This window comes from Nymphaea colorata, chromosome 6, assembly GCF_008831285.2.
Source record: "Nymphaea colorata isolate Beijing-Zhang1983 chromosome 6, ASM883128v2, whole genome shotgun sequence".
Classification (NCBI taxonomy): Eukaryota; Viridiplantae; Streptophyta; class Magnoliopsida; order Nymphaeales; family Nymphaeaceae; genus Nymphaea; species Nymphaea colorata.
Window position 1 is genome coordinate 1,956,296 of NC_045143.1, and position 24,774 is coordinate 1,981,069.

Genomic DNA, 24,774 nt, shown 5'->3' on the forward strand with positions numbered 1-24,774 from the left:
TATTTTTATATCCGATCCGTCTTTTGGCCTTTTACAGTTTCACTTGGCCGCCTGAAAGCGTGTGTTGTAACACGGCACGGCAGCGCCTAGAGGCCGGAGAATATTCATGTATTTATGCCAAACCAAGAAAATGACTAAATTACCCTGCACGTCGTCCAACTTTCCGGTCATTATAAAAACAGGCTTGAAAACAACGCGATATGTTTGCGAACTCTTGGAAAATCTTCTCTTGGTTCAAATTTGTGGAGAATGTGTTTTTTAAAGTTTCTTAAGACAATTTTCACGTTGATTAGTTTGAAGTTATTTTTCTGCAAGTCACCGAAAAGTGCGAAAAGGCCGTGGCATTTTGGTCATTTGGCAAGTCAAACCAAATTTATCGGACGGGGAACAGCCCGTCGTCGTCCTTGACCACATCGCGCTACGCGCGGGAACACTCGCGCGCGGCCGTCGCCGACCCGAGACCCGCACAACGGATCCCTCGATCGACGGTCGGGAACGGAAATCGTGGGTCGGAAGCTCCATCCAACGGTGGAGGCCTCTCCTCTAACTTCTCGGAGCTCCTCACTCCACAGAAGTCTTAAAATAATCCTAGGGTTTGTTCTGTCTCGCTGTGAACCGGAGCTCATCTCTCTCTCTCCCTCTCTCTTGCTCTCTCGCTCTGCACGGCGACAATGGTGAAGGGTCCTGGTCTCTACTCCGATATCGGGAAGAAGGCCAGAGGTAATGTCTAGCTAAATTTTTAATGAAAAGTGTGTTCCATTTTTTCTTACTGTCGTCATTTTTGTTCTGTTTCAGATCTTCTTTACAAGGATTATAATAGCGATCTGAAGTTCACTCTCACTACCTACTCATCGACGGGCGTTGTGAGTTTCTTCTCTGGATTCTTTCCCGTGTTTCATTCGTTCGCGGGGGATATTTTTTGTGTGCCAGGCTTTGGTTCCGGAGTTTTGGGTTTTACGAGCTTCGGACGGTTTGGTTTTTTGGCTGATTGTAGTATTTCGCATGCAATAGATTGTGGCGTAGGATTGCTTCTTCCCCGTCTTTCTGTGAGGTTCGGCTAAGGCGCAGTTCTTTCTCATTCTAGATCGTTGCCTCCACGGATTAGTGTTGGTGCGCTCACGTGTGTTAGTTTCAAGCCTCGGTTTCCTTTTTCGATTCACGCGGTTTGGGTGTCCAACATGTGGAACAATAATTCGTATTAGTGGCTTTGCTCCGTAGGTATGCGGATTTCCCTGTGTTGGGAGTTTTGCTAGGTACTTCCGGTTTTTGTTCTGTTGATCTTTGCTTTCACGTGGTTTCATTTCTACATGCTCAATTCCTCATTTACCCTTTCAAAATCTGATCTGGGCCAAAACATGGTCTTCTTGAACTCGTTTTGTTACTCTTTCTTTCATGTGGTGGATTCATTTGAGTGGCCGATTCTGGTTTAAATGCTGTGGAAACCATTTCGAGGAAGCAGGATGGATATCGGGGTTATATATATTTCGGTTCCTGATTTATTTGTACGGTGATTTCAGCTCCACTAATTTGTAAATTTTTTATGAAGTATGGGTTTTCACGAGGGGTGTACCTTGATATTGTTTTTTTTTCCAATTTTTGGACCTACTTTAGATATTTTTCCATTCCTTTGGCTCCTTTTGTCACATTTCCCAGTCTTCTTGATCCATGCTTTCCGCATTCAGTTCTAGCTATTCCTGCTTCTAGCTACTGGCCTCCTTACAGTTGGCTAAACATTTTCATCCGTATCTTCAGATATGAACTAATTATGGTAGGATTGTTTTTGTGCTCTTGTAGCACGTAGTCCTTGCAGTCCTGTTTTCCTTTTTCCTCTATTTATGGTGCTTCTGTCTAACAATATCTAAATATGGAATTACGTTTGCCTTGTTTACTCATTCTGCAATTAGCGGAAAGTCCCACCTTATATCTGACAAGGTGTACTTAACAAAACATGAATGATCATATTTTAGGAATATGTGGTCGTTGATTTTTTAATATACCTGCGTTTTTATTTCTGTCTTCTAGTTTAGTTTTTGTTCACACTTTCCAAGCCTGAGTTCATTTCTCCCTGCTGTATGAAGTCACAGAATTTCCCTTTATTTTGCATTTTGGAGCTTTTGGGCCAACACCGTGATTCTATAACGGATTCTGATGCATACGGACCACGTTATTATGGTTCATCACACCCTGCAGCACTCAGTGCTATACGTACATTATGTCGCCATGGATGCAGTGGCTGTAAAGGATTCTAGTTTGGAAGTAAATGTGTGCTCTATTATTGCATAATATTTGGCTGTCTGGCGTAATTTTAGCTTATCCATGGCTTCCATTCATTTTTTTTTGTGGTGTGTGTGTACAACCTGATTTTCTCCTCTTGTAGGCAATTGCATCAACAGGGACAAAGAAAGGGGAATTATACTTGGCGGATATCAACACTCAGCTGAAGAATAAGAATGTCACAACTGATATCAAGGTGGATACAAGCTCGAAGGTAAGACAATAATTTAGTTTTTGCATGATACTGGATTTTGTTTCTGTTTGTACCTCTAAATGTGTCTTCCTGCTTGCTTATGCTATTCTTTCTGCATAAATTGAGCCATTTGTGGGATTAATGGTGCAAGGTCAGCCAGATTCAGTCTCATATGTTGAGTTTATGTAGAGTTAGATTTATGGGTTACACCTCTTTATCTCGTTTGTTTCTTCATAATTCATATGTATTGGTTCACATGTTCTGAGTAATTTTACGAAATTCATGATATATGATCATTATCTTATGTGGTCCTTGAAATTTATAGTTAATGGTCAGTTACTGTTATGCACGAACTGATCATGAATAATTCTTATCTTCAGCTTCATACAACTATAACTGTTGATGAACCGGCACCAGGTCTGAAGGCTATTTTTAGCTTTGTCGTTCCAGATCAGAAATCTGGCAAGGTACATAAACCTTTTTTTTTCATGCTTGTCATTTCCTAAGGTGGTGGTGTTCTATAATTTACTTTGTGCTCCAGTTGATGCTTGTTCTACATGAATTAGATTCATAGACAAGCCCAAGAGCATGTCATGCGTATATTGAAAAGCAGGTCTTGTCCGTGACTGATTTTCCTCTTTCAAACTTTGTATATACAGGTTGAACTCCAATACATGCATGAGTATGCAGGGATCAACACGAGCATTGGCTTGACTGCAAGTCCTCTTGTTAACTTTGCAGGAGTCATTGGAACGAATAATGTTGCCCTTGGAGCTGACCTTGCATTTGATAGTGCAACTGGGAACTTCACAAAGTATAATGCTGCGTTGAGCTACTCTAGTTCCGATCTCATTGCATCCTTGACTTTGTAAGTGATTTTGTTCTATTTTTTGTTTCTCTTACATTCCTCAAATCCTCTCCGCTTTATACTTGTGCATGAGAACGTAAATCTAGATGTGCATTAGCTATGAAGAGAATGGTTTCTTGTTATTTTTGGACCGCTATCAATCAAGATGGGAATATCAGTATTCTTTTTTTTGGAAAGATAGGGCATGAAAGCTTGGACATTGTTGGCTGGAAGCACTTATTTTTAGACTGAGAGTCTGAGACCCTGTAGGGATTGAGTGAATGGTGAATCAAACTCACATCAAGGAAAATAATGCTGCGCTATATCTCAAAATCTTTAACCACTATTTGGACCTACAGCCACTGAGCTGCGTATGTTGGTTAGCATGTTGCTAAGCACAAGCAAGCTCAATATATTGTGTGTATAATTGTGTGTACTGTTGAAGAGCAGCATATGGAAGTCAGTGTGTTATGACTTATGGTTCCATTGTAGAAAAATGAGGTAACCATACTTCAGCTTTGCTTTTGTGCCATGGCCATCTGCAGTTAAACATTGGTCGAAGAATGCAGCATACAGAATAAAAGAATAGATGATCTCAAAGTGTTTGGTATTGATTCTATTGAACCTTGCACATAGAATCGTGTATGTTAAACCTTTTTTCCATTTCTCTCATGGTTCACTGTTTCTTAGTGCCCGTCTCTTGTCTGGAGTATAGCACAAATGAGCTGGTTGAATGCCTGAAGATCGCCCGATTGCAGAACTATTTTTTCATGAGTTCGTGCATTATGATCCAGCTATTCCGTATCCTTGCTTTGGTCTTCATTTTTCTCGTTTTACTCAAGTTGGCTGATAACTGCCATGGTGATGGGTGATCATGTTACAGGACTGACAAGGGAGATACCTTGAACGCTTCCTATTGCCACACTGTGAACCCTCTAACAAGCACTGCAGTGGGAGCGGAGCTTTCTCACGTCATCTCCAACAATGTGAACACCCTGACAATCGGTGCTCAGCATGCGGTAGACCCACTAACACTGGTGAAGACCCGGTTGAACAACTATGGCAAAGCTAGCGTACTCGTCCAGCATGAGTGGAGGCCCAAGTCATTTTTCACAGTTTCCGGCGAGGTGGATGCGAGAGACCTTGAAAAGGGCACCAAGGTTGGTCTTTCCCTAGCTCTCAAACCATGAGCAGGAGGGTCACTGCTTGGGTCTCTTGCAGGGTAAAGCCAGAAATAAGGCAGAACTGGAACTCTGGTGTTTTAGCTCTGACGGCATTTTCTGGCAGTCCTATGTGATTTGCTGTTCCATTTCGAGGTTGTAAAAAATAATTCTGGCCATGTCAAGACCGGGGGACCCCAAGGTCTTTTGTTGTTCTTGAAGTCTTACTTTTTGATGTTCTGAGATCTTCATTCTGTGCATTGAGATTCAGAAGGCTCCGTCTGCTGTATGTTTCATTTCTGTAAGATACTCGTAATCAATTTGTGCGAGCGTGCTATTCGTTGCCTCTCTTCCAAGCTTCGGTCTTTACGACCTGTTGCTGCTGGTTTAACGGTTGCGGTGCCGGTATATTTCAAGACGCTCTGGTTTGGCGTATCTTCATTGTCATCGTATAGGCTCCTACACGATTCTGTGTAGGAGAACCCTCCAATACCCATCTGTAAATCCCAGAGCTTGTTTCTAAAAGCTGCGACTGATTTGGACAATTGGGCTCACAGAAGCAGGATCAGGCCACAAAGAACCCCTGTAAGTGCCTCCATTCTCTACACCGCTGGTGTGCAGGATAGACAGTAGACAGAAAAAGTCTTCAGCACCAAGCAGCTTGCTATCCACAACTTAATCTGTAATAGCTATTGGCCGGTACTTGGAATTACGTTGCCCGGCACATTCCTCCTTTGGGTGTTATTCGTACCTGCACAGGGGTAGGATACGCTGAGGAGTTGTCCAAAATTGCTTGCTTGATGGAAAAATTCGAGCGTTCTTCTCTCCGTATCTTGGAACACTTTCGTCCGTCCGACGTCCGTTCGATGGTGCTGTAATGAACGGTTCAGGTTCAGAATGTTACTTGACTAAAACAGTGTGAATATTGATGGAGCGACCTCTATCCCAGGTCCAAGCGTCCCATATGAATTTTGAATGTCAGGCCAAAATGAGCCTTCCAACTCCAGCTTCCCACTGACGACTTGAGAAGAAAATTTTTGTGATCGTTCCACACCATAGCTGGCGCTTCTGAAAGGATGTTGATGCCTTCATGTTTGCAGGTATACCACATTTTCTACATCTACCATATTGCAATGTGCAAACAGCTCTTCCAACATCTCTGAAGAATCTTACTTCTGAAGCTTTTTTGTGGCCACCATTGAACTTCAAAACTAAAGTAGTTCAGGTTCAGTTAAGCTAGAGCTCGTTGGTCTATTTTCAGGTCAAGTTTGTGGAGATGAACAGGTAGAAGGATATACGATGTTGAACCGGGAAAAAAAAAAAGTATCCACGATTTAGAAACCTGTTGTTTCAACTTTTGCACGAAGTGACACTCTCATGACAGTTGAAACAAATACTCGGGCAACGGTATTTAGCACCACCATTGCGTAGGGATGTGATCATAAAGGGCATTTAAAATTGAAATCTAGGATTGAACTCGAACCTCGTTATTTCCCCAACTAAGTTTGCAAGAAGTTATATTCCTAATCCTGGGATTGCCAAGGGTTCACTTCTCCAAAGTCTGATGCGTGAATGTGTCACCGAAAATATTATAAGTTCTTTCAAATAAGTATCCTGTGGCTAAGTCTCATATTTCAGAGTTTTCTGATATAAACTAGTAAAAGCGCATTTTGATGCTATATACCAGAAAGAAGCCTCCAGTTAAAGTATGGTAAGCTGAAAATTTGTGAAATTTGCGCTTCATAATGTTGTATCTTTAATTTTAAAGTGTTTTACGTTTTTCATTATAAAAGGAACAACAACTAAATTTGAAAGGTAGCGATGGCCATAGAATAGTATCAACTATCAAGAAGGTTAAAAGCTAGAGCTTATAACCAGCAGGTGCTCTCCTAAATTTGAAAAAGGGAAAATCCGAGAGAAAATGAATCAAGTAGCTGTTTTGGATTTACATTTTCGTGGACTTCCTGTTGCAGATTCGGTTGTTTCTCAGGTTTGCCAAATTGTCCGCTTTGACGTTCATGATTTCGACACCAACTGTTGACTTGGATCCGAACCGTCTGCATCCTTGGGTGTGCTAGAAACGCGAAGGGGGGCCTACAGAATTTGAAGCCCAATTAGACAAAAAGGAGAACTGCGAGGCAAGGCACACAGAGAGAGACAGACAGACAGAGATGGCCGAAGGCGAGAAAGAAGGGCAGGGTGGTTGGGAATCCGTCGGCTCCCCTCCAGCACTTCAATCCCCGAAGGACGTCATTAATCGCGTCTTCTCCCAGCTCGATTGCATCGATCTCCTCCATTGCTCTCTTGTCTGCAAGTAATCCTTTCTCTCTCTCTCTCTCTCTCGCTTTCTTGGATTTTCTTCCTTGAGTCAAATTAAGCTCTCCTGTATTATTCTCCGCTTAATATATAGTTTTTACGTCGATTTCGAGCTGTACCCCTCTTTTGCTTGCTTGTATATTTCGTTCGCGAAGTGAACCTGTCTGTTTTTTGCTTTGTTATTGCTTCAACCGGACACTGTTTTGCTCTAACCAACGGGTTTTGTGTGCAAATTTGAGTACCATGGATCCATAGGTTTAAGTTGGTTGGTGCTTTTCTTTTTTTCTTACTAGTTAAGTAAAGCTTGCTTTTTGCATTCATGATGGCTTTAATAACTGTTGCCTGTTCTCTTCTCTGTTCAAGTGAGGCCGGATTGTGGGTAGCTTGGGTGGGACTTTAGCTGCTAATATCCTTTAAGTGAAGCCACTATTTTCTCATGGTAATGCTAATTGATGTTGCATTTCAATTTTTATCACGTAGCTACTTGTTTCTTTAGTTGGCCTTCTCTTCCAATATTTTGTTGGGGGGAGAATTGAACTTATACTTTCTTTCATGCGCTTCCAAGAAGTATAAAGTTCCCAGCAGGAATGATGGTTTTGAAGGTTACTAGGGCCTCTGCAATTCTTCGATAGCAGGTTGAAGCTTTTCGCTGATTTGCAGTAAAGGGGAAACGATAATGTAAGAAGAAATCAAAGATGATGACATTTGTGGCAGGGTTTAAGCGAAAGCAACAATTTACACTTAGAGGTCATTTCATATCTCGTATTCCCTATTAGCTTCCCTATTAGCTTGATAGCTAGATGGTCTTAGATGAGCTGATAGACTTCGTTGGCTAAAGTTGACCAGAGAATCTTAAGAGACCTAACGGCAAACACGCGTGGGACTTTTTTTATCTAATGAATCATGATAGCACTGGTTAGTTTCGGTTTCCACTTCATGATTTCATAAGCTTAATATACCTAATTCTGGTCCTGTATAAAATTTTTACCTGAGGTCCTGACCGGAGGGCTAAGTGTTGGGATCATGTTGGATTTGAACTCCACCAGCCTTGACCTCATGATCGAATGTTAGTTTTAATTAGTCTTCCGATGTCATTGTTTTCTTACTCACATCTGCACTTGATTATGTAAGATTGACTAATTCTTTTGGTTGAATGGACCTTGCCTATTTGTGAGAAACATTCTGCCAAGTAGCTTGACATTCCTTATAGAAAGGTTTTCAAGTGACTCACCTGGATCACGTTGGGTATTTCAGCTTAAAACAGTTGCCCTTTTGTTGGTAGGACATCATATCTTGCAAAATTAACTTTCCTACATTTACAGCAAAGCTCATTAGAGGTTGGTGTTCTACACATGAAACCAACTGTGATGGTATATGAATATGCTGCACTACTCATGAATCGTCCCTCATACATCAGCCTCCAGTGCCACCAGGGAGTTCCATAGAGATGATGGACATCCTTATTTTGGCATCCGGATATAGTTCATGTCTCACTCAAATCTCAACCTTTCTGGACTTGTTTGTATTCTCTGGCTTGGCCTAAAATAGCAGTTCATAACTTCATTTGGAATTGAATTGAGATTAATGTACCTGTTCCTACTCACTGTCCTGGCAAACTTATTAATGATAGGTTACGATGTTGAATTGAATCTGAAGCCTATATTTGTTACGATTTTTAGTTTCAGTCCTTAAATGGAATTTTATAAGGTAGACGATGGAATATAATTCTTAGAATTGCATGACAACTGGAAAGTTTTAGATGTTTGAGAAGTATCAATTCAAAACATAGATGTCTATATGCATCATTGCAACAGACTTTCCAGTGTTGAATCTGGAAGACGGAGAAATTTCCAAGTTTCTGGGGATGTTTCTGAACCATCCTAAACTAGTATAAGCCGACCTCGGTTCCTGTTTGTAACAGGGATGAATTTTTGGGTGGTCCTCTGGTGATGGAAGAAAACTTGTCATTCGGTTAACAGTGTGCATCGCCATATCATGCTTCAATTTCTTGTCATGAATACCTGAGACTTGTAGATGTGCCCATGAACATGTAAGAATTGTCTTCATGTTCATGAAGAAACCTTTTTCTATTTATGTTTCAAATTTAGTGGTAATTATCTTCAGGCAAGTTCTTTGTTTTCATTTTTTGTCATAGACTGCTGCCAATGGAAAACCATTGTTTCCCTAATTTGTACATCATTTCCAGACAGTGGTACAGGGACTCAGCAGAGCTTAGGGAGGGCTGGAAGAATGAATATCTTGAAGCTTATATAGCGAGGGGATTGTCCATCAAAAGGGAGACTCATCCACCATCAGCATCATGTTCCATCAAGGGATTGCACAGCTGGTGCTTCTGATTTTTGATGCTGCCATGTTCAGGTTGAAATTACAATACCATTTACACGTTTGTTGGGCGTCAGCAAGTTGACTGGTGAATGACTGTAATATATATGGTTTATGATATCATGTCTGTTGTTTATACAGAAAGGTGATCAAATGTGTATACTGTTTGCTCACATTATTGATTTCTCAATCAGTAAACACTAATTTGCACCACGGTTTGTGAAGTTCCTCAACTGCAAGTGTGTCAAAACCTACAATGTTACTTCTCAGCCGCTACTTTGCTTTCCATGAATTTGTGATGAATTAAGTGTACATTGTTTCCTTTGGCAACATATTGTAAAAGCTGTACTACTATGATATTAGACTTGTGGAGCTAATGAGGATTCTTTTGGAGAACTTTCTACTAGCTATACCATGTCCATTGCTTGTATAATCACGAAACATCTAACGGACAGCAGGGATCTGCTAAGAGGAGTACCTCCGATGTTGATCTTTTGAGGTTCTTCAAACTTAAAGATATTAAGCTGGCCCCTCAACCTGGAGTGGGGACGGAGCTGTTGTAACTGGCTAACGAGAAAGGAAAATGGAGAACAGATCTGCGACACATTTTGCTCTCCCAGGGATGTCTTCACGTTTCCTCTGATTATGGACCTGAAGGTGACCCCTTTACTTGGGAGATATGATTAAAATGGTGCAGGTATTGATTGGCAACTCTATGTCAGATCTAATAATCTCATTGCATGCAGAAATGGATCCACTGCTGATTCGTTCTAAACTAAAATCATGGGTCATGTCCTATTAAGCCAGACTTAATAATGCTTATACCTAGCCTTAGACCAGGCCATCTGCCTTCTTGCCGTCACTATTTTCCCATGTTACATGGGCATGAAGGGCAGGTAAATGCAAAACGAGAATGATCTGTGAAAGGTATGGCACTTCAACTTCCAAGAATATGTGTGTCTGTGTATGTGTGTGTCATGAAATTTGTGAATTAAAAAATATAAGCATTATGTGGGCTGATTATGTAATCTGATAGCTTGATTGGTTGTTTCATATTGGGGCTTGCAAAGTGGTGTTTAGTGAGACGAAATGAATGATCCCTGATTAATGAAAAGAAATGTTTGTTAAGATGCTTCTAAAAAAAAGGGTAGTACTTTTGTGAAATAAAAGAAGCACCTTGAAAATAACGAAACTGTTTGAGCAGATCTCCACCACAAGTCTTTCAAGTAACCCTTAGAGTGGACACAGTCAACACTATTAAAGAGTTAATACAAACTAGATATTATACATGTGTGTGTGTGTGTGTGTATAATATAGGATTCCTCTGGCCATCTGTCCATCTGTGCATCATGCTGCTGTGTGAGAGATCCAGATGGTTGGATAGCCAGAGGATTGCTGCTTAAAATTAATATTTTTACAGAATAATCTATCCACCAAATAGGTTCTCTACTGTGAAGGGTAAGAGGCATGGACTGGTTAACTATAAATAATTATGGAGAACCGTAGCCAAAATTAAAGTTGGTCGAAATTAAAAACTAAAGCCACTCGTTTGAAGTAAAACAACTATTGGATTTTGATAGAGGTGGCCATATTTTAGCAATTGAAATCAAGATCCCACATGTTTGATCTAACAACTTGTACCACAGAAGTTGATTGTGTTAAAATTCTGTGTACTACTAAAAGAACACAACCAGGTGAAAGGGAGGCGACTTATTACAAGGACCTGAACTCTACTCTCATCTTATGCAGGGTGCTCCTTGTGCTGCTGCAAGCAAAGCAAGATTCCAGATTCTCGAATTGATTCTAATCGTCGAACTAAAACAGAGGAAAAGAAGTTTCTACATCAAGGTGTAGTCTCAAATCAAGGCGTAATAAACATGCAACTTCTATGTTGACAAGGTAAATGCATTAGCAAACTTAGAGCAGCCACTAAAACAATTTGAAGAGATTTTGTAAACCAGCTCTTCTGATTATTCGTTCACTCATCCTTCTTTGATTATTACAAAATTTCAGAAATATCCCTCCGTATTTCTCTCAACAGAACAAGTATATGCACTAATCTGAAAAAACAGAAGGCCGACTCTCTCTCTCTCTCTCTCTCTCTCTCTCCAGCTTATTCTTACCAAACGTTGCACTCGGCAGCCTGGTCTTCACACGAACATCAATGGCTTGCTGCTTCCCTTTCCTCATGCCTCGTATGCTCTACTTGTATACATAATCCTCATATTGGACTTCGTTCTGCATTCAATTCTCAAGGCACTACTTAAGATTGATACTGCTACTTCCATCCACCTTCCCAATTACACCACTTTAAGCTAATACGGAATTTAAACGATAAATTCTGTCATGACGATCTTCTTTGTGAACCATTCCCATGCCACCTTCTTACATCAAGCGCTCTGACAAGCTTGGCAACCGCCGGAAGAAGTTCAGGAAGGCTGGCGGCATGGGATCCCTGAACATTGGGTGTCTCAACAAGTAGAACCCTCCAGCTACAGCCACCATCTTTGCAGGGACTACGTAAAGCACAATTGCCACCAGCAGGCATATCCAAATGCAGAGTCTAGTTGCTCTTGGATCTCTCCAACTCAATAATGCCTGGAACCTCTCCCCTTGCGTAGCAAAATCCCCTAATACAGTCTGTATCCTTGCTGCCAATGTCCTGAGTCTATCATACCGGATTCTCACAATCTCCGGTGGCTTTGACGTAGGAACTCCATCAAACTCTTCATCGAGCTCATCAGGGTCGACGGCTTCTGCCTGGGATAGCCGGATATCCATACCGGCCGGAATTTTTGGCCTAAATCTGTAGTACCATGCCCCCATTAGGAAAACATAGAACAGCAATGTCGGTATCAACAGCTCCGGATACCAAACCAACACCAGGAACAAAACATGCACCAGAATGGTGGTCACCCGGTTCCTCCACCGGCAGATATCCTCCACCCACCTCGCCAATCCAACGACCCAGGTAAGCACATTCATGATCCTAAACCAGTTTGCCTTGCTTCTTCTAATACTCCAAACATGTGAATCAGTATCAAGCATGTACTGAACCACCTCTGGCCCCAGTGGTGGCTCTGACCTCCCAAACCACGCCGCCACCATCTTCATTGCTGCTCCTCTGAGCTGATCCTGCTGCGCCACGCCAATGGGGTAGAGATAGTGCATGCGGGGAAGCAGGGGTTGGCCATAAACAGAGCACATATCTATCAGAGATGGGCAGCAAAACCTCACTGCCAACTCTATCTCCCCCATCTTCTTCACTCCAGACCTCAGGAGGACCAACAGAGGATACGAATTGGTGTACACTCTGTTGCTCTCCAGCATGGACAGGCGAATTCGGACCTTGCCCATGCGGTAATCTGGCTTCCCTTCGGCCACCGAGTCGCCGAACATGCGCCAGTTATCGAATACGCCGAGAGTCAGCACCGTGCTAGGATCGTAGACTTCCCATGTGTATTGTTCGTTCCATCTCGGCTCGAAGCTGTCAGTAATCGTCCTAGTCCGAACCCATTTTCTCCCATACTTGGCCACGCAGTAAGCATCTGTCGATCCTTTGCGTCCGCCCTTCGTCTTCATGGGCAGCAGAGCTCGTGCGCCAAGGATCCCAAGTTCTAGCGTGCCGATGGGTGGCTTCCATAGCTGCTTGGCAGTCGGCCGGAAGTCACTGCAGAGGTGAGCGGCCTCGTCGAGCACGTGGTATCCTCCTTCGAGGCACAGGCGGAGATGAATTCGGCCACCAGCACCGTCGCTGCCGCCGTTGCTTTCGAGGTTGAACCATTTTGATGGAACAATCCGAGATTCATCGATCCTTTGCTCAATGGTTGTCAACGGAATACTAATATGGCCAAGAAGAGAAGCTTCTTTGGAGGAGCGATCTTCTACAAGAAGGATTATCGAATCTTCCAGCGGCTCTCCTGCGACCAGCATGAGATCTTCTCTCCACAAAATCGAGCTATGGGTGATCCTTCCCGGTCTGCTTCTCACTGACTGAAAGCCCAATTGGATTTTCACCCGAATTTCTTTTGGTGGTGGTGAAGAAGAAAGATTCAAATCATGAGCTTCAATGATGGCGACTCTGAGGTACCAGAGTTTGGGAGAGTGGTACACCTTTGATCGACTATGGTGAACAAATGGAGCGTCAGATTGCCAGGCTTCCGGAAAGGCGTCGTCGGCCTGCGTTCCGATCCACACGGCGAGCATGAGGTCGCCGGAGACCGTTTCGTTCCCATCTAGGCGGTACCACTGCGGCGCCAATGGACTATCAGGCGGAATGCGCAAGGGAACTTCGGATAAGTCGAAACAGACGCCGCCAAGGAAGACGCCAGCCGAGCTCCATATGGAGATCTCCAGCGTCGCCGCCGCGCTACCGGAGAGATCGAGCCGGTCGCGGTCGAAGGCGAACACCTGGTGCCATTCGGGCTGGCAGGAGACATCCCCTGCTTTGTTTGGCAATGCCCGTCCGATCCGCTCGCAGTGCCCGCCAGCCCTGATCTTTACGTGGGCATCAGCGGAGCCGCCGGCGATCCCACGAGCTTTCACGATTCTTACGAAGAGATACAGCATCGGCTCCACGAGGTCGTACGCCGGCATAAGCTCCTTTTCGGGCGGGAAAGCGGAGGATTTTCGTAGCACCTTTGGCGCGAATTCACCGTTCATCGCCATTGGCGCCCTCGCCGCCCGCATATGTACCGTTGTTGGAACCGGTTGTGGGGCTTCTGGTGCCGGCGGGGGTTGCTGGGGAGGGGGTCCAGGGGGACTTACCTCCCCAGGAGTTGTCTGATCAACTGGAACTGGATTCGGCGGCGGCGGTGCCTCCTCGGGTACCGCGTTCGCACTCGGCACCACATCCGGTTCCGCTGGTGGTGGCGGCGGATCTTGCTTCTCCGTATCCGCCGGTGGTGGTGGTGGGTTGTCAGGAGGTGCCGGCTCCGGATTGGGCTCGTCCACATAGTAAATCCTCAAGCCCAGCTCCCCCTTGATGGAGCTGAATAAACTCTTCCTCTCTAGCGGAAAGTAGACCAACGCCTCCTTCCCCTTCTCAACGAACTGGCTGCCGGGGATCCGGACACGTCCGAGGAAGTGATTTTTCCGCCCATTGCCTGTCTTCTTGTCATTGTAAACCTCGACCTCGAGGTCCTCGGCGGCCATGGAGGCCGGATCAGTGACGATGAACTCGAGGGTCTCATCCCATGTGGGATTGAGGTCGCGGAACTTGGTCTGTGTGCGCCTCCTCTGGCCGTCGAAGTCGGCGACGACGTAGGGGCTGGAGGTGCCGACGCCATCCTTCGGCAGCAGATCGTAGGCGCCGACCACGTCCACGATCAGCTTCCTGGTTGTCATATTCTTGACGTTTTCATGGAGATTGAGATTGAGAGAGAGAAGGCGCAGAGGAAGGTGACGATGCAGATGATGGAAGGGAAAGTGCAGGAGAGGAGAAAGGATCAAAGCCTTTTCTCAAGTGGGAAGTGACGAGATTACGAAGAAGAATCGGGAGGGAAAAAAGCGTCCCTCACTCTCTACTTATTCCTCTACCCCACGGCTACTTTTTGAAATGCGGAATTTACAAAAACGCTAACCAAACTCTTCATAATTCGATTTCATACCAAGAGAAACTATCAGTTCAATTGAATACCAACTTGTCAACCTGTCCATGGTTTGTGGGTGCACCTGTTTCTACTACTTTGCATAGAGGAATTTGCCCTCCAGGTGCATAAATAGTTCCAGGCATCTTATTATTGTTATGTATCTCCCAGGTGCCATGTCTTTGATGAAGATTGTGTTTTATGAGTTTCTCTATAATTAAATAATGACTGTAGCTTTTCATACAGTAATTTAATATAGTAATCTAACCAAGACCGTCTGATTCATTATATAGATAGTTGAAAGAAAAATAAGAAAAAAAAAGTGACAGTCATTTTCTTCATTTAGTCTTAGTCAATGTCTTTTTCTTCTTGTGTTTTCTCACAACCATCTATTTATCTGCTTCAAATAAACACTGACTATGGATAGATAAAATCATCATTCACTCGCTATATATATACACACCCTAAATAATTGTTGGACAACAGATTGGACTTGCCTAATGCTGACCCTGGATCCAACTCAGCTACCTTCTTGAATTTGACAAAGAGAAACATAGCCATGAAATTCAGATTCGAGTTCAGTTCAGGCCTTTGGTAGCTGAATCTTGTAGACATATCTAAAGCCCATTTAAGAACCTGATCGACGTCGAGATGAAGCAAATATTCATATACTTTAACAGTGTTTTCATATCCAAATGGAAAATCTGTGTCTGCCTTCACTTCTGTGGTGACTATGTTGTCCCCCATTTGTGAAGTCCATGGCGGCATTGTTATTCTCCTTGACAATCGGTCCTGTTCGTTATCCAGGAGTTCACTTTTCAGATGACCTCAGAAATGCGTAGCTGACCGCTTTTTTGGAAAAAAACGAAGAAAACCCAACCTGCCTTTGGTTTTCGCACCGACAAAGTCACCAACTATTCCACTTCCACTTTGAAGAAGAGAGCGGAGAGATTGCAAATTTACTTTTCGAACTAATTCGAGCTTAAATTTGGGTTTCAAGAAAACTTTTGCTCTTTCTTCCCTGCTGTAAGATTCCATGCGTGCATCCTACGCAAGCCCATGCATGGATCCAGATGTGCGAGCATCATACACGTGTCCAACGTTGATTCGTGGAAGTCGACATCATGCATACATGCATGCAATGAAATTTTGTTCATAAGGAAACAGTTTAAGTGCATATATAGTAATTGATTGCATGGAAGTGATGTTCATGGTGATCCATGTGTTTTTCATATCTAGATTTTGATAATCTAGATGTCTTTTTAAACATCCTCAATGGTGTTGGTTCTACCCAAAGGGTAGGAGTTGGTAGGCATTTAGTTTTAGTTTTGAATTTCCAATGCGTCAATGACGAGTAAGTTGAAGCATGTTGAGAGCGACACCAAAAGTAGGTCCTATACTGTAGGGGATGAGAGGTTTGAGTGGGAGCTTTATTCTTTGTCCACTTAAAAGTGTTTATTTGGAATTCAAATAAATATTTTAGTTGTTATTTAAAAATTGATAAGAGGTTCAAGAGTATAAAGGCCCTTCAAAAAATAGCAAAAAAATCTTATCCAAGTTAATTTAACATGTAAAATAGTAGACATAATTTGTTATGGGTATGTTTATTTAGACTTTGAATGTTCATAAATCGTCGGCATATGATGGTGGTGCACAAAAAAGGACACGAAAGCACCTTATAGGGTTGAAAGGGATAAAAAGTATGAGGAAAAATGTTGATTGAAGGGCAAATCTAAGTCGGTTGTTTTTTTATTGGTAGAAACATCATGCTCGAGGGGTTGACATAGTGGACGTAGTTAGGAGTGGAGCTAGAAATTTTTCATGAGGCAGATTGAATTAAAGTTTCTAAATTTTGACGCTGGTCGAAATACCATTTTTCAAAACTTTTATGTAAAACAAGTAATTTTTTTTTTTAAATGAGATGGGGTCAGGGCCCATGCGGACTCCCCTTGGTTTTGCCCTAAATGTAGTAGAGTTTGTAGACCACCAATATCCATTTCAAATTTTAAAAAACGGTCATCAACATGTAAGTTAAAGTATGGTAGGGGTCGATGCACTGAAACTCACACCCTACATTATAGGAAGCGAAAGGGTTGGATGAAAACTTTAGCCTTCAGTCGACAGTGCGTCTCCCCTGTTCAGTTCAGAATTGGCAGAAAGATCTCAAATAATGGATTAGAAGGTTGTCAACTACTCAAATACAAAAGCTTATATTCTTGAACACAACTGCATGCAACCGATTGTCCAACATATCTAAAGCCTATGTCTACAATGGCTGCGGAATCTTCCTATTTGAAAAGAGAGGAAAAACAAAAACAAAAACAAAACAGTAGTGTTGCCTCAAACCAATTTTAGTATTTATGCCACAAAATGTTTTTCGGTCTCTCCCTCTATCTCTCTGTACATCTATCTTTCTCACAAGATCTCTCTCCTTTAAGAGGCATAATATAGCTGATCAGACAGGGTTATGAGAAGAGTAATGTCTCTTGTTCAATTCATACGAATTGAGATCTTTTGAGATTGTCACTTTATTATGTGAGTGTTTCATGTATCTGCCCAACTTACGAAACCTTTACATAACGTCGCTAATGTCAAATGCCTTCCTGTGGCATTCAGATGGTGGAGGGAGGTTTCTTCACCCCAAACCATCCCCTAACCTCCTTCCTCTCTCTCTCTCTCACACGCGCGCGCACACTCACACACACAACTTGTACATAACTTTGAAATGGACGTTGTTGTGGCTTTTTTACTTTATCCACCAAAATCTAAATGCCAAGATGGTTGTAAAATGTAACTGAAAATTAAAAAAAAAACATCAAAATTCAACGCCCAAATAGAATTTTACCAGTCGACGAAGTTGAGCTTGTTAGTTCCAACACTATTATAAGATCTAAATAATGCAGCAAAATTTTATTCTCTTGAATATATATAAATCTGAACATTTTCCATTTATCAGCGTATTTAAATTAGCCAAAGACGACCAAAAATTGGTGAGATGGTTGGATCACCTTTGAGATGGTGCATCTCCATCAGTTACCTTCACAAAACAGAAGGCATTTTGAAAGGAAAGGTCAAAAGGGGTTGCCCCAAGTTTCTTCCCTTTTAATTCCCTTCCCACCACCAATGGAATAAAGCATTTATACCACCACTCTTACTCTACCAACTTGGAATAAAACTATACAACTAAGTGTGGATCTGGTTTTTTGCAAATGGGAGGTGACTGTATCAAAAGCAAGTGATGCCGACCCCAAGGCACATTATTCTCCACCTCCTTTTCTAAAGCAACCGCTCTTCATATAGCCAGCTTTTCATAAAAGCTATTTACCTACCTACTTGAATTCTTCTTCTTGAGTTCTTCATTCGTTATGCTCTTGAATTCTTCTTCCTTCTTTAGTTCTTCATTCCTTATGTTCTGAGAGAGTAGTGTACTTGGTTGAACTAGTGAGCCAGTAAAAATCTGATCATGAGTTTCATTTTCATGGGCATTACTCTTCTAATATGCAAATAGTAGAAGCACGACACTCGAATTAATGAGTATCTGCTCCTCGCTAGGCACCCGTAGACTCCGGGTGCAGAGGAAAAGAATAAAGGAACCCGGTATTCGGTCTTTATCTAAATATTCTCAGTGGCGGAGTTAGAAATTTTTTGCTATGAAGCATTGTTATAGAAATTCTTATTTTTTGAATGGACACAACATATATAAATAAATAAATAATTGTAAGGAATATATGTAAAAATAAATAAAAAAATTGTTGCTGGCGTGGCGTGGGCAACTGCCCACGCCAGCCTATATGTGGCTACACTACTGGATCTTCCCTACCCAGACCCGCTTACTACATTGATCAGCAGCTGGTATGGATCCACGCCAAGTTAATTAACAGTTTGTAGTGGCTTTGCTCTCTCCATGAGGCGCGGATCCGGGGAGGACCTAGAATTGGCTCATGATATCCAAACTCAATGCTTATGGATCGGGTGGCCGTCCCGAAACATAAAGCGTGATCCATGTACGATTCGGCATCTAGCGCTGCTTTGTTGCGTAATGTCCTATGGTCACATACGTCACGGCTCGGCCCGAGCAGAACCCTTTTGCTTTTTCCGGCCCACTAAGGATAAGTTGGGTACAGTCAGGCGTAAAAAATACATCTTTATATATATATATATATAGCTAAAAATCAGATTACAAAAACCAGACCTCTTAATTTTGAGCTAAAAATATTTTAAACAAATGTGAACCTCCTAACCTATTTAGAAACAGTAATTTAATGTCAATCATGTTTTAGTTCATGTTATTCTAAAAATTGGTCTTTTTACAATCAAAATTTGATGTTATAAGAGCTATTTTGCTTGCTAAAAAGACACTATTAATATAAAAAAAATTGCTAACTTAATACATATTTCTCACCAAATGATTTTTTTCTTATATTAGATGAGGGTTTCTTTCTTGAAAAGAAGACTTTCCACTTTCAAGCACAAAATAAGCTTTAGAAACGGTCTTTCTCTATAGTCTAGGTTTCAATTTGAACTTGAAATCCTACCTTGTTACATAAAATGTGGGCTACTGTAACCTAGCAAAGATGTGAATGTGTTAAACAATGGGTCTAAATCAAGGTAACAACTCGGTTATATTGACATGAAAGTGTTTGCTGTTTTGGTCGATCCCAACCCATTCTATTGACAGCTTCGTTTTACATTTAAAATTTCTATACACCAGGATTAGTACTGATAATGTAAGTACATAGCACACTGGTATATATAAACTCTTTGAGAAGACCAACTATAAGTTCTCTAGCATGGAACGACCACAAAGCACCCTCCTTAATGAACATGTAGTCTTCCTTGTTGGACGTCGGGTCTAACTGCTAACTTTGAATTCTGTCGTCAACCCAAGTATTTGAGCTTATAAGTCTCAATCCATTCCATGGCTACCTTCAATTCATATCCCAAAGAAGCTACGAACCAGAAGTAGAAATATGACGGCATAAATAGCAGCTATGACAAGTCCCTCAAAGTTTTTTCAGTTTCATTAATATAGTCAATTTCTCTTAGACACATTTGAGAGTATTTGTAAAGCTTCATGTTGAAAGTTTAGTCTCATATTTAAGATTATAAAGAATCTTATGAGACATATAATAAAGTTGTTAAGTGGTGGGTTTAGATTTGCTAAACCAAGGGTCCGAGCCCCCGATGTAAGAGTAGTTTAGGTTGTTACTGTGTTATCAAAGTCGTTTAACCCTCAGACTTGAGGTTCCACATGCATGAACGCATGTGCCTTGAGAAGGGTGGATTGTAATGCCTCACTTTGAAAAGTTTAATGGTGTATCTAAGGTTGTGAAAAAATTTAGAAGGCTTATATAAATGACGCTATTGAATGATTGTTGTCTACTTCTCAATCTTTTTTGGCTAAAACAAAAGCTGCTAAAGAGCAGATTAAGATCCAGTAGACTGGAAACCAAGCCCAATGTAAGAGCGAGTCAGACAACATTTGACAATATTAACAGTTTGCCCAAAAAAAAAATGCAACATTCCTGTTACCGAACACCCTCTATGTGCAAATACTATCAGAAATGGCCCATCACCATGACAGATTCAAATAGAATTGGATTTTAATTGAAACTGAGTGCAAACTTGATGGTTATAGCATTAACTTTTCCTAAAACCATCCATTCTCATTTTCAATTCTACTGCTCAAATATGAGAGAGAGAGAGAGAGAGAGAGAGAGAAAGAGATTTGTAATTGTGGCTGCAGCCTCTCAACTGCCCTTCCGTTTTGCTCTACACTTGCTCCCAATCATCAATGAAGAAAATTGAAATACCAACTCATGGCTGTCCCACTTTTGCCATTTGAATCCCACCACCTACGCCAAAAAAAAAAAATCTTTTTTCTACAATTAGCTAAAAATGGAAAATACGTGAGAATTTCATTTGAAGTCCAATTTCTGTTCCCTAATTCTTCAAACAGGTCTCACTTTTCTGAAATGTCTGAGACCAACCATATATTTTCAAGTAACCGCTAAGCATGCATGAGCCTTCTTAAAATTTTTCCGTCTGCTCCCTTGATACAGCAGAATCAAAAGATAATGGCAACCCACTTTGGTAGCTCTTAACAAAATTACAGTATGTGTCAACAAATTCAGAAAAGTGAGCTCCATTTATAAAATTAGATCTCTCCCTGGATATCTCTCTTCTCTCTCTCTAAACAATAGTAAGTGTTGTGGTAACTATAGAACGAGCTAAATATGAAACAAATTGAATGGTTAGCCTTTCTCCTCGTAGTTGGCTCTTTTTGAGGTGAGTGTTGCAAGAGAGAGAGAGAGACTTGGTCCTCTCTCTCTCTATTTCTTAAACACCAACTCAACTATAAAACCTCACCCTTCCACTGCAACCTTCCCTCCGTACCAGAGCAAGCGAAGGTGCTAGGATGGCCTCTTTGTAAAGTCCTCTAATTTCTTCCATTCGGTTCGGTCTGGATCTGGTCTTGAGCCGGCCTGCTCCTTTATCTTCTCTCCAGCCAGACCTTGCCAGCCCTTCACTGTACCACCATTACTTGTTTTAAAAAATTCCCCAAAAAAATTGTAAGCTTTTGGAGGAAAACCCAAAAAAAAACAAAACAAAGAGGGTGTTTTTTTTTCCAGATTATTTTTTCTCTCTTTTGTAAAATTTAGAGCACTATGGAAGGTTTGGTCCGCCAGATCGCCCTACCACTGATCTTGGTCGCAGTCATCGCGATATCAACAGCCGATGCCCACATCGCTCACCATGACGACTACTGGACCCAGCGAGCCGAGGAGGCCCGGCAAGCCGCGCTTGACACCTACCACGCTGAGCCCTTTAACATCACCGATCAGTTCAACGCGGCCGTCCACGAGTACTTTCTCTCTCTCTCTCTCTTTCTATACATGCAAAAACAAGCTTTAAACTTGGGTAAGAGCTTAGATTGGTAGGATGAAATACTCTTTGGATTGATCTTACAACATTATATATTCAATTTTTTTCTTGTTTTAAAATTGTATACACATTAGGCGTGTTTGTTTGGAATGCATGAAGCAACGATATTTTTTCTCGTGTTTGCGATCATGGGGATCGCGCGTTTGCGAACAGGCATGAGGAAGCTGAGAATAGCACGAGGCGGCACCTGGCAAAGTACACGGGTGAGTGCGTGGCCACGAACCCGATCGACCGGTGCTGGAGGTGCGACAAGTTCTGGCACCTGAACCGGAAGAAGCTCGCCAACTGCGCCCTAGGGTTCGGCCGGAAGGCGTTCGGCGGGAAGCGCGGAAAGATCTACGTCGTCACCGACCCGTCCGACGACGACCTGGTGAACCCCAAGCCCGGCACGCTCCGGTACGCCGCGATCCAAGACCGGCCGCTGTGGATCATTTTTGCCCGCGACATGATCATCCGTCTCAGCGAAGAACTCCTCATCAACAGCAACAAGACCATCGACGGCAGGGGCGCCAACGTGCACATCGCGTACGGCGCCGGCCTCACCATCCAGTTCGTCAAGCATGTCATCATCCATGGCCTCCACATCCATGACATCAAGGCCGGAAATGGCGGGATGATCAGGGACTCCGAGACCCATTTCGGGCTGAGGACGAGGAGCGACGGCGATGGCATCTCCATCTTTGGAGCTAGCAACGTTTGGATCGACCATAACTCCATGTCCAACTGCATGGATGGCCTTGTTGACGCCGTTGAAGGGTCCACGGGCATCACCATCTCCAACAATCACTTCACCAACCATAATGAGGTAATGAATTACCATCTCCCTCGTGATATCATCATGCTCCATGCATGCATCGAAAATATTAGGACCAATCATGTAGACAACTCGCATATTGGTGCTTGTGAATATGCAAAGTGCTGTCTCATGATGATTTTGATGATGATGGCTTTGATATTAATGATGCCCATCGTTGCATTGGAATCATCATGAGAAGAATGGTCGTCATGAAGGCTGAAGATGTAACTTTGTAAGAGTTATGATATAGGGTGTGATACATCATAACATATGAATGATGATGATGATGGTGCAGGTGAGTCTCATGGGTGCAAGTGACAGCTACTCACCAGATTCCATCATGCAAGTAACCTTTGCATTCAACCACTTCGGAAGAGGCCTTGTGCAGCGCATGCCCAGGTGAGCCAACCAGTGCCATCTCTACCATAACTAAGATCCAAAACCTCATCCGGGTTGGATCCAGATTTGCGTTTCTTTTTTTTTTCTAAAAGGATACTTTCAAACCAGAGCAGATTCAGGACTATATTTTGAATTGGATCAATTAATTTCATGTCTGAATAAGATTCAGATCTGATAAAGTCGAGCTTAAGCTCGGATCTAATATACCTAAATTTTGTTGGATGACAGGTGCCGGTGGGGATTCTTTCATGTGGTGAACAATGACTACACCCACTGGCAGATGTATGCAGTTGGTGGAAGCCAGCACCCAACAATCATAAGTGAAGGCAATCGCTACATTGCCCCAGAGCTTGATTATGCCAAGGAGGTAAAAATCCTTTCATGGCCATCTTCATATCAATGAATCTCTTGTGTAATGGCCATCTTCTAGTTGCTGTCTTTGGTTTTGAAATGGAGGAAAAGAACTGAGGGTTTAAAATCTGTTTGGTTTGAATGTGGCGGGTATGTATAGGTGACGAAGAGGGACTATGCTCCAGAGAACGTTTGGAGCAAGTGGATATGGAGCTCGCAGCAGGACTACTTTTTGAACGGAGCGTTCTTTAGGGCTTCAGGGCCGACGTTCAAGAACCGTTACTCCAAGGCTCAAAAGATCACGGCCAAGAACGGCACATTTGTCGGCAGGCTCACACGCTTCGCCGGCGCACTCAACTGCAAACCTATGGTGAAATGTTGATCACCAAAACCCCCTCGATCCGGAGGGGAGAGAGTGAGTGAGTGAGAAAGAGAGACAGCAAGCTGAGAGAGAGGGATAGAGAGAAGCAGAGAAGAGGCTGATTTCTAGAGTTCAGTTCTTTCATTGGTTGGTTGGTCGGTGGTGGTGTATGGTTATCTTAAGAAAATGACAATATTTAATACTTGCCCCATCCTTCTACCTTTTTTCCATTTCTTGTTCCTTCTTTTCCTCTCATTCGCCATAGACAAGTCGTTATATGTGGCATCAATGTTTCTCTCTTTCTCCTTGTAGCAAGTCGCAGTACCACGTATGATGTAGTGAATGGTGTCATGCTTTTCATGTTTATGAAAAGCTACTTGTGAGTCTTGTATGTGTCCAAAAAAGTAGACATGAAAACACTTCGGTTGTTATTGCATTATTTATATGAAAAAGAATTCCATTTTCACTTTTGTGGTTATCATGTTTATTTGTCGATTAAAAAGAACAAAGTTGTGAACCCCATACAGAGAACAAAGTTGTGAACCCCGTACACATTTAAAAGTAAGCATAGCATGCATGAAAAACGCAAAGGACAATTCTTCTCATAGATTGTACCTTGTGTATTATATTGTCCATAAATATAATATTTCAACAGATGTCCAACATTACATATGCATTTCTTTCTTTTCCTGAAAATCTAACCGGGAGGAACCCACGTTGTACGAATGTAGAAATTGAGGGGAAAAAACATGTCTAATGAGAAAATTAAACCTCGTAAGAGTTCAAGACTCAATAGTCACCAATTTTTTGACTCATAAAATATGGACTACATATACGTCTATGCTTTTGATCACATAAAACTCTATCCATATGGCTTGATTTATACAAGAAGGTACCTGTAAATAGATGCGCTCGTGCGATTTGAGTGAGAAATTATATACAGCGAACGTGTAACTAAAAGTGCCAGATGTTGAAATTCCCATGTTTGGGAATCTGACCTCAATCTAATAATTGAAATTCCTAATTCCCAGCAAGCTCTTTCTGGGTCACAAGAAATTGCATACTTTCGCTAAGAACTGGCATATTCACTTCGCCCGTTGTTGTTATACATATGGACATGGTCTATCCTTATAAATGAGCAGAATGCCCACCCTCTCATTTGGTTTCTTCTAGTTGGTTTCTCCAGCAGCACTTTGATCGA

At 42.2% G+C, this 24,774-nt stretch overlaps 3 protein-coding genes across 3 annotated transcripts; 2 read left to right on the plus strand and 1 right to left on the minus strand.

Moving 5' to 3' along the window:
- Positions 1–561: 561 nt before the first annotated feature.
- LOC116256499 (mitochondrial outer membrane protein porin of 36 kDa-like) lies at positions 562–4,824 on the plus strand. The gene is made up of 6 exons (XM_031632881.2): positions 562–720; positions 796–863; positions 2,378–2,488; positions 2,848–2,934; positions 3,127–3,335; positions 4,198–4,824. The coding sequence occupies exons 1-6, from the start codon at positions 672–674 to the stop codon at positions 4,502–4,504; spliced, it is 831 nt and encodes a 276-aa protein (XP_031488741.1). The 5' UTR covers positions 562–671; the 3' UTR covers positions 4,505–4,824.
- A 6,053-nt stretch (positions 4,825–10,877) lies between these two features.
- LOC116256368 (protein QUIRKY) lies at positions 10,878–14,658 on the minus strand. The gene has a single exon (XM_031632721.2). The coding sequence runs from the start codon at positions 14,477–14,479 to the stop codon at positions 11,519–11,521; it is 2,961 nt and encodes a 986-aa protein (XP_031488581.1). The 5' UTR covers positions 14,480–14,658; the 3' UTR covers positions 10,878–11,518.
- Positions 14,659–21,099: 6,441 nt separating this feature from the next.
- Positions 21,100–24,039, plus strand: LOC116256236 (pectate lyase-like). Its single transcript, XM_031632534.2, has 5 exons — positions 21,100–21,586; positions 21,820–22,471; positions 22,758–22,861; positions 23,090–23,228; positions 23,373–24,039. The coding sequence occupies exons 1-5, from the start codon at positions 21,390–21,392 to the stop codon at positions 23,592–23,594; spliced, it is 1,314 nt and encodes a 437-aa protein (XP_031488394.1). The 5' UTR covers positions 21,100–21,389; the 3' UTR covers positions 23,595–24,039.
- Positions 24,040–24,774: the final 735 nt, after the last annotated feature.